Source organism: Manis pentadactyla, chromosome 12 (assembly GCF_030020395.1).
Source record: "Manis pentadactyla isolate mManPen7 chromosome 12, mManPen7.hap1, whole genome shotgun sequence".
NCBI lineage: Eukaryota > Metazoa > Chordata > Mammalia > Pholidota > Manidae > Manis > Manis pentadactyla.
This window is the reverse complement of record NC_080030.1, coordinates 72,159,045-72,168,607: the sequence shown is the minus strand read 5'-3', so window position 1 is coordinate 72,168,607 and position 9,563 is coordinate 72,159,045. Positions and strand designations below refer to the sequence as shown.

The 9,563-nt window shown below is 36.0% G+C and overlaps 1 protein-coding gene across 2 annotated transcripts in view; it reads right to left on the bottom strand.

Annotated features, from left to right (window-relative positions):
* Nucleotides 1–2,011: 2,011 nt before the first annotated feature.
* Nucleotides 2,012–9,563, bottom strand: part of GOPC (golgi associated PDZ and coiled-coil motif containing) — a 43,555-nt gene continuing 36,003 nt past the window's right edge. For both annotated transcript variants that reach the window (XM_036925036.2, XM_036925037.2), the window contains one exon: nucleotides 2,012–5,080. In XM_036925036.2, the coding sequence (XP_036780931.2) occupies nucleotides 4,950–5,080 (131 nt within the window). In that variant the 3' untranslated portion in view covers nucleotides 2,012–4,949. The remainder of the gene's footprint in view (nucleotides 5,081–9,563) is intronic.

The window sequence follows — 9,563 nt, the reverse complement described above, 5'->3', positions numbered from 1 at the left end:
TGTTTGCCCATTACCACACGTGTCTAAGGTTCCCAAGACCCTCTCAGGCTGAGTGATTTGCTAGGAGGACCCAGAGGACTCAGCACAGAGCTGTCCTCACAACTATGATTTATGACAGAGAAAGAACACCAAGCAAAACCAGCAAAGGGAAAAGGCACATGAACAAGTCCAGAGGAAGCCAGGCACAATCTCCAAGAATCTTCTCCCAATGGAGTCACACATGATGAACTTAATTCCTCCAGCAAAGGTATGTAACATGTATATTGTACACCAGGGAAGCTTGCCTAAGCCTGGGCATAGGAATCCAGGGTTTTATCGGGCTGTCACATAGGCATTGTCCATCTGGCATGTACCAAAATTGCAGATTCCCAGAAGGAAAGGTGTTTGTACAAACATTTCAGGCACAGTGGACCACCTTAGCAGTTAGGGAATGAGGGCAACACTCCCAAAATCAAATTGCTGGACACTAGCTAAAGGTGATTCTTGCAAGCAGGCCTTTCTAAGGATAACGATTCAGGCCCGCTGTTAAACCTTTTCTCCACACCATCTGTGAAATGTTTAGTAACTGAAAGATGACTTTGTGCCAAGGACTGTAAGTGCCCCATCTACCAACCAGATGTCATCCTCTTCACCTCTGGGTGGGAGATGAGCCAGTTCCTAACCTCCAAATTAACCCTTCTCCTCAGACCTCACTCCTAGTCCACTGTGTTAGTCTGGGTCCTCCACGCAGCCGCCACCAAGACAATGAAGGATCACCTGTAACAGACTTGTTAGGGACAATGCTGGTGAGGAAAAACGACGGAGTTGGGGTTGGTGGGACACTGGGAGGCAGCCAGATACTGATGCAGGTATGACCTCAGGGGAGTGGAGGAAAGAAGGTTGGATCAAAGCAACTTAGACTATAATGTAACCCCAAGGAGTCTGGAAGACCATCAAGCAGTCCTCAAGCCACAGAGCCACATCCCTGTCATCATCAGTCACCGGCTGGGGACAGTGTGTGAGAGGCGAGGCCTCTGCCATCACGTGGGGATGGACTGCGGAGCGCAGCAGCAGGGCGGCCTGAGCAGTTGTACTGCCTCCTGCTGGAAATATGAAAGATGCTTTCTCGTGGCTGCCAACCACAAGAATAGCTCTCAAAATACACCTGAAGAAGATTATCAAACAAGTATTTAACACCAACAGAATGTGGTAATTGGCAAAACCTTTTAGTTAAAAAGAGTTAGTTATAAATCCACCTAGATCACTGATTAACAATGAAAATGCAAATTATCTCTTACATTTCATAAATTCAACAGTATTTGTGGTTGTAATACTAGGAAAAAGACAAATTTCTTGGTACATTGAGAGCTTAAACTAACATATAGACAGCATGTTGTATTAGGACTAAATTAAAGTTAGTTACCACAAAAAGTATAAATGCTCTATAACTCGTTATTTTAGAAAATTAATACTTGAAATACCATTTGTAAGTTTGTCTTCCTGATAGACCTCAAATACCCTCAGCAAAGAAAAGGCATTTCTACACATTTTACCTAGTTCTTTGGTTGACTATAAATGACCATATGCGAAATTTGTGAAGCAAAGAAATTGAACAGTTTACAGATGTTCGTAAAAATTACTTTATGTATGATTTAGGAACTTCTGAATTATATAGGCCTAGATGATAAAATGGAAGAATATCCTCTTACAAAGAATCTAATAGCATTGGTTTTCTCATTTTTATCAATGTTATCCTCACAGATAACATTGGCTATCGTATTTGTAACACAAAATTAACCCAAGACTAGTTTTGCCATCTGCTAAATTTCAACAGAAAACTGGTCCCACGGTTGCTCTGGCAGTTCCTTCCAACCAAGGTATTTAACAGACTCAGAATAAACAGTTCCTAAAATCCGTTAATTACTGCCAAAAAAAAGTTCTATTAGAGTAACCACTTTCAGCCTTTGCATGGACTTTATGACTTGTTGGTACAAGTAACAGAAGCTACTAGAAATAAGTAATAAACCAAATATTTAATGCCACAGAAATGCAAAGTGTTTATTTTTTTAAAAATGAGATACCATTTTAATGTAGAAGATGCCATCTTTATTTACAAGCTGATAAAAAAATATTAAACTCAACTTAACTGGATATAATACATTTATCATAAATCCTATAGATTTGAGGCTGACCCTAAGTGGAAGACTGGATAGGTGGAATAGTAGATTACATAATAAGGATGCCAAATAATGTGCAACTTACACATGAATCAATACACTTTGTTTCTGAACATGAAAACAAAAGTCCACTGTGAGAATAAACCCAGCACCAAGGATAAGCTGTGCTAACTTTGGACAACTGTTAGTTATAATTACAAGACTCAAAATTTTCATCTCTCTTGAGTCTATTTTAGTAAGTCTCATAACCCAAATGTTTTTTCATCATATTCACAAGAGATACCCTGGAAGAGAATTTCAGAGGTTAAAATACATACTACCCTTACACTCAGTACTGAAATTTTTTTCTTAACTATTCTGTTTGTGTGTGCATTTGTGTTTTTCTTTTCCTTTCAAATTGTAATGGCTTTGTAACAGTTCTCTCCTTATCTGTTTGGTTTTGTGCTAGAAACTTGAGTGTTATGAGTTTCTTTCCTGTAAGTGTGAAAACATAAAAACTGCTTCTCATTCAGTCCTTTGGAAAAAGTCTGTATTTACTTCATTCCCCAAAAACCATATATTCTAAAATGAACTTTTAACTGGCTATTTTCTAAACACCTGACAGGAAATACAGTAGCTTCTGAGCAATAGTTGTCTCATGCAGGCTTGCAAACCAAGGTGGAGCCGGAATGAAAAGGGAACTGACCTGTGCAATTTCAAACTACCCAGAAAATTTTTCACTCTGCTTATCTGCCCTTGCAAGTTTATATCATAACCATCTCATACAATCCTTCACATTACACAGCATCCTCATAGAAATGCCAACTTGAGGCTTTACAAAAACTCTTCATAGTCTTATTGGATAGTTCTAAAAAAATCAAAAGTTTTTAGATAATATTTCCTAAGGATTCAGTCATAGCAAATAAAGGATATTCTCTGAGAAAATGACATGGTCATCCCATCCCAGGCTGTGTTTTAAAAAGATAAGAATAACATGGTTTCAAGTCACAACAAAAAAGTTTTCAGATGGACTACAATGTGAAAATTATTTTTTGACAATGAATACACTGGCTATAATCTAGTTTGCTGATCTCATGTCATGCATAGGGATATGTGTTTGGAATAGAGGAATGTGTACAGAAAAGTTTTTTTTTTTTAAGAGGCCTTACCTGTCAAGAGCAAACAATAATGTAGAGTTTGCTTATTCAGTTGTACAATTAAATACTAGCTTTTGCTTAGAGGCAATGTAATGCTATGAAGTATTTCAATATCAGTAACAATATATACTATGAAATGCATTTCTATTACAAATTAACATAGTGATCTACAGCTAAACAAAACCACCCAGAACAAACCATCAATGAGCAAGTTAAAACATAAAATTTATAAATAGCAAAACCACCAAATGAAGTATATACATTTTATAGATTTATCTATGAACAAATATACAGTGCATCTAGGAAAGACAAAGTGTGTTTTATATCACATAACATTGGAATATTAGAAATGAAGATACCGATATACTCAAAGCCATGTAGTAGGCTTTCTCCCACTTAATATTCCCCTAAATGTGTATCCTTTAGAACAGTGATAGTGGCAAAACTATCACCTCTTTAAATGCAATGTTTTCACATTCCCCAGCAGGATATAGTGGCCTGCAGAACAGTAAGACAGCAGGCACTCCATGCATAATCCTGGGATAAGAGAATTCGCAAATCTGAAGTTTGCATATAACAAGCACTTTAGTCAAACATACACTGACATAAAAGGCCAACCAAAGCAATAACCTTATCACAATGTCTTCACCTTATCTTGTTCAGTCAGCTTTTTAAGACCATTGGCAAATCAGTTACTTTCAGAGAAAACTGCAGTTTGAATGCAATGTATTTCATTGACATAGGAATATATTTGAGCTTTACTGCCAGAAAGATGTGTCTTTAAGTGCCAGGACTACCACAACAGGACAAGCTTTATGAACAACTCAAAATGTATAAAATTGTTTTTTGTCGGTCTCAGAAAAAAACATTTGACACTAAACATCAATAAAATAATGCTCCAATACCATGCACACAGATCAACATAACTGACAACAGATACTTTACACTCATCTGCATTTCTTTTAAAAACCAGAAAAGTACAATGTACAGTAACTTTTTGGAAACTATTTCTAGTGCAAAATTGATTGATAAAGGATTGCTTAAAAAAACTATTTTGTACTGCACTTAATAAAACTGAAAGGCAAAGTCATTACCATAATGATCATTAAGAACTGATTAAGCTATCAGGATGCACAATAAATTTAAAAAAACCAAAACCAGTATTTCAATTAAAAAAAAACATAAGTCAAGCCTACATTTCTGCAATTCATTGAGTCAAGTTCTGTCCTTTGAAACACCACACTTAACATCTGGAATACATAATATGAATTCATTTACTCTCTTGTATTTAAGGGCTATGTCTTATAAAATTCCAGTTAGCAGTGTCCTTCTACTAAATGGAAAAGGAACCAAATAAAACAGTAGTGCTTCATTTGGTACTTAAGACTCTAGTAACATACCTCTGGGAAACACATGCTTTGGTGCTTTACAATTTTAAGAAAATCAAAATTGATTTACATGCAATAGCTAATTATGGTATAGTACAGAAAACAGAGAGTTTATGCACTTATAATTGTTCACATGAAGCCCTGAGGTACCCGCCTTTCATTCAGGCAACAGCCTCCCTTGATCTTGTACAGCCTTTGGCACCATATTCCCGAGTGCCCCAAATTCAGAAGAGTCTGATTAATGATCTTGTCCGGAGATAACAGTCAATTTAGTAAGATTTTTTGTGATACAGACTGTGCATATCATCTAGTTTAGAAGCACTGTCTTCTAGTGGAGTTTCACTCGAAGTTCCTAGGTCTCCATTTTCATGTCCATCAGTTACTGACTTCTTATTAAATCCTGAAAGAAACAGAAAAAAAAAAAAAAGACATTTTTTAGTCTTTAAAAAAAAGGAGCCCAATAATTTTACTGAGTAAAAACAAAGTAATTGTCCACTCTCAATAATAGTAATGGCAATTAACAGATTCCTAGATTAACCAAGTTAGCAATTCTGACAAAGGAATTCTTTCTTCTTACAGCAGATATCAAACACTGTACAGATTTTTAAATATTATCTACTGGGCCTATCTAAAAATTGTATAAAAGTTCCTACCAAATTTTCCATGAAGCTTAGAACTGAACACACACAACTGTGAAATTCAATTCTACTTATGCAAGTATCTGTTGAACTGTAAACTGTATTTTTTCTTTTACATTTTGTTTTCAAATTATGTAACTTCAGTTCACTGAGGAACATACTAGTTTATCACTATAAATCTAGTTTGTTGGCAAAAAAAATGTCCAGATAAAACTGATTTTGTTCAATCTACAAAACAGACAATAGGCTTGCAAATAAATGAAAACTTACTATGTCATCTGCTTAGAGAGCTGTGAAGTATGGACATGTGCTAAACAATAACCAATGGATTTGTGTGTGATTTGAACCAGTTAATATTAAGTAATATTTCACATGAGCATATATTTTTGGTAATATGAGCAACATTTTAAAAGATCTGCAACTTATAGAAGTGACAGGAAAGTCTTCTGGCCTCAACTGCAAAAAGGCTTCTAATCCTGACAAAACAAGTAGAAAGGGTGAAAGACAATGAAATCACAGGAAGAGCAGCCCAACATGTAGGTTTGGACATACCGCTCAGACAATAGTTTTGTTCAAGACGCTTGGGGAGAATAATTACTACTGCTGTCTTTGTGTAGATAATTCATAACATACCAGTTTACCAAAAGGGCAATAGTTCATCAGTTTACTATGCAAGAAGTTCTCACAATTTTTGATCTCAGGATGCCTTGACCCTCTTAGTAAGTACAGAAGACTCCAAAGACTTTTGCTCATGTGGGTTATTAATGTTCTGTGGGATACTGATGTTTACCATATTAGCAATTAAAACTGAAACATCTAAAAAAAAGTCTGACTTTGTTAAAAATGACAAGAAATTCAATAAATGTTAACATATTTGTTTAGTGAAAATAACTATTTTCTAAAAAATTTAAAGAGTAGAATTTACAATTTTGCACATCCTTAATGTCTAGTTTTATAGGCGAGCTGGTTACTCATATTTGCTTTTGCTCAAGCTATTACAAGTATATGAAGAAAGCTCATTCACCCTCATACATGTAGTTGGACGAGGGAAGAGTGGTTTAACAGTGTTTTCAGATAACTGTCAACATTCTTCTTTGACATTATACCAAAATTTGACAATATAGAATTTGAAACCATATAGTGAACTTTCTACATGCTGTCACATTAAAATCTATTTGTTTATCTTGCACTTTGAATGGCTCTTAACCATGCAGGACTTTGTAATTTCAGGCACTAGTCACTTGAAAAACATTAGATCACTGAGCTTTGCAGCAATTCAAAGTTGACACGTTTCATTTTACTGTATCAAAAAAATCACATTCATTAATATCACCACTGATTTTATTAGAAGAGTTCTTTAAGTGTTGGGAAACTTTCAAACTCGTAGTACAGTGGTGCCACTGCCTTGTTCATATGGAGGCACCAGTAGTTTTACCCCCATTGCTTTTGCACCACTGGTGTAAATTACAATACAGCAAAAAAAGGTAAATAATGTCTTAGCATTATTATGAAAAGCTTTGATCTCATGAATCCCCTGAAAAGTATCAGAGACCCCTAAAGATCTATGGAACTCAATTTAAGAACGACTGTTCTATGTAAAAAAAGTGCTAGAATTTTTCTTTAAAATAATATGTAAATACTAGCAAAGGAAGTAAACCAAAAATGCTCAAGATCACATATCCTGGTTCTAGTAACAACCATAAGACATTTCATCACTTAATCATATTTAGCCTATAAATCATTATATTACTGGAGAAGAATTTGCACTAAGACACCAAGATGACACTAAGATGTATCTACTCTAAAAGTTATGTTGGTCTTCTTTCAGAGTATAGAAAACTTGAATTTTATTTATTTTTCAAGGTTCACTTGTAGTTCAGTAACTGGTAATACACTTGTCTTGAAGTCCAAGATGAATCTACTAGAATTATATGTAAATAAAATTTTGGCATAGTTACCATAGTATATAATAAAAACTGTAAGCAAGGGAAAGCTATTTATTCTGTTAATGATGGTATCCCCATCATTAAAAGTGTTACTGAAGAACATCTATAGCCTTCATTTTTTAAATTTATTTTTTCATTTTGATATCATTGATGTACAATTACATGAGCAACATTATGGTTATTAGACTCTCCCCATTATCAAGTCCCCACCACATACACCATTACAGTCACTGTCGATCATGTAGTAAGATGCTATAGAATCACTACTTATCTTCTCTGTGTTATACTGCCTTCCCCGTGCCCCCTCTCGACATTATGTGTGCTACTCGTAATGCCCCTTTTTCCCCCTTATCCCTCCCTTCCCACCCATCCTCCCCAGTCCCTTTCCCTTTGGTTAACTGTTAGTTCATTCTTGGGTTCTCTGAGTCTGCTGCTGTTTTGTTCCTTCATTTTTCTTTGTTCTTATATTCCACATATGAGTGAAATCATTTGACACTTGTCTTTTTCCGCCTGGCTTATTTCACTGAGCATAATACCCTCTAGCTCCATTCATGTTGTTGCAAATGGTAGGATTTGTTTTCTTCTGATGGCTGAACAATATTCCATTGTGTATATGTACCACATCTTCTTTATCCATTCATCTACTGATGGACTCTTAGGTTGCCTCCAAATCTTGGCTATTGTAAAGAGTGCTGCAATAAACATAGGGGTGCATGTCTTTTTCAAACTGGGCTGCTGCATTCTTAGGGTAAATTCCTAGGAGTGGAATTCCTGGGTCAAATGGCATTTCTATTTTGAGTTTTTTGAGGAACCTCCATACTGCTTTCCACAATGGTTGAACTAGTTTACATTCCCACCAGCAGTGTAGGAGGGTTCCCCTTTCTCCACAACCTCGCCAACATTTGTTGTTGTCTGTCTTTTGGATGGTGGCCGTCCTTACTGGTGTGAAGTAATCTCACTGTGGTTTTAATTTGCATTTCTCTGATGACTAGCAATGTGGAGCATCTTTTCATGTGCCTGTTGGCCCACTGAATTTCTTCTTTGGAGAAGTGTCTGTTCAGATCCTCTGCCCATTTTTTAATTGGCTTATTTGCTACTTGTTTGTTGAGGTGCATGAGCTCTTTATATATTTTGGCTGTCAACCCCTTATCAGATATGTCATTTATGAAAATATTCTCCCATCATGTAGGATATCTTTTTGTTCTATTGATGGTGTCCTTTGCTGTACAGAAGCTTTTGAGCTTAATATAGTCCCACTTGTTCATTTTTGCTTTTGTTTCCCTTGCCTGGGGAGATATGTTCATGAAGAAGTCACTCATGTTTATGTCCAAGAGATTTTTGCCTATGTTTTTTTCTAAGAGTTTTATGGTTTCATGACTTACATTCAGGTCTTTGATCCACTTTGAGTTTACTTTTGTGTACGGGGTTAGACAATAATTCAGTTTCATTCTCTTACATGTAGCTGTCCAGTTTTGCCAACACCAGCTGTTGAAGAGGCTGTCATTTCCCCCATTGTATACCCATGGCTCCTTTATCATATATTAACTGACCATATATGCTTGGTTTAATATCTGGACTCTGTTCTGTTCCACTGGTCTATGGGTGTGTTCTTGTGTCAGTAGCAAATTATCTTGATTACTGTGGCTTTGTAGTAGAGCTTGAAGTTGGGAAGCGAGATCTCCCCTGCTTTATTCCTTGTTCTCAGGATTGCTTTAGCTATTTGGGATCTTTTGTGGTTCCATATGAATTTTAAAACTATTTGTTCCAGTTCGTTGAAGAATGCTGTCAGTATTCTGATAGGGGTTGCATTGAATCCGTAGATTGCTTTGGGCAGGATGGCCATTTTGACAATATTAATTCTTCCTACCCAAGAGCATAGGATGAATTTCCATTTATTAGAGTCCTCTTTAATTTCTCTTAAGAGTGTAGTTTTCAAGGTATAGGTCTTTCACTTCCTTGGTTAGGTTTATTCCTAGGTACTTTATTCTTTTTAATGCAATTATGAATGGAATTGTTTTCCTGATTTCTCTGCTAGTTCATCGTTAGTGTATAGGAATGCAACAGATTTCTGTGTATTAATTTTGTAACCTGCAACTTTGCTGAATTCAGGTATTTAGTTCTAGTAGTTTTGGAGTGAATTCTTTAGGGTTTGTTATGTACAATATCATGTCATCTGCAAACAGTGACAGTTTAACTTCTTCCTTACCAATCTGGATGCCTTTTATTTCTTTGTGTTGTCTGATTGCCGTGGAGAGGACCTCCAGTAGTATGTTGAATAAAAGCAGGGAGAGTGGGCATC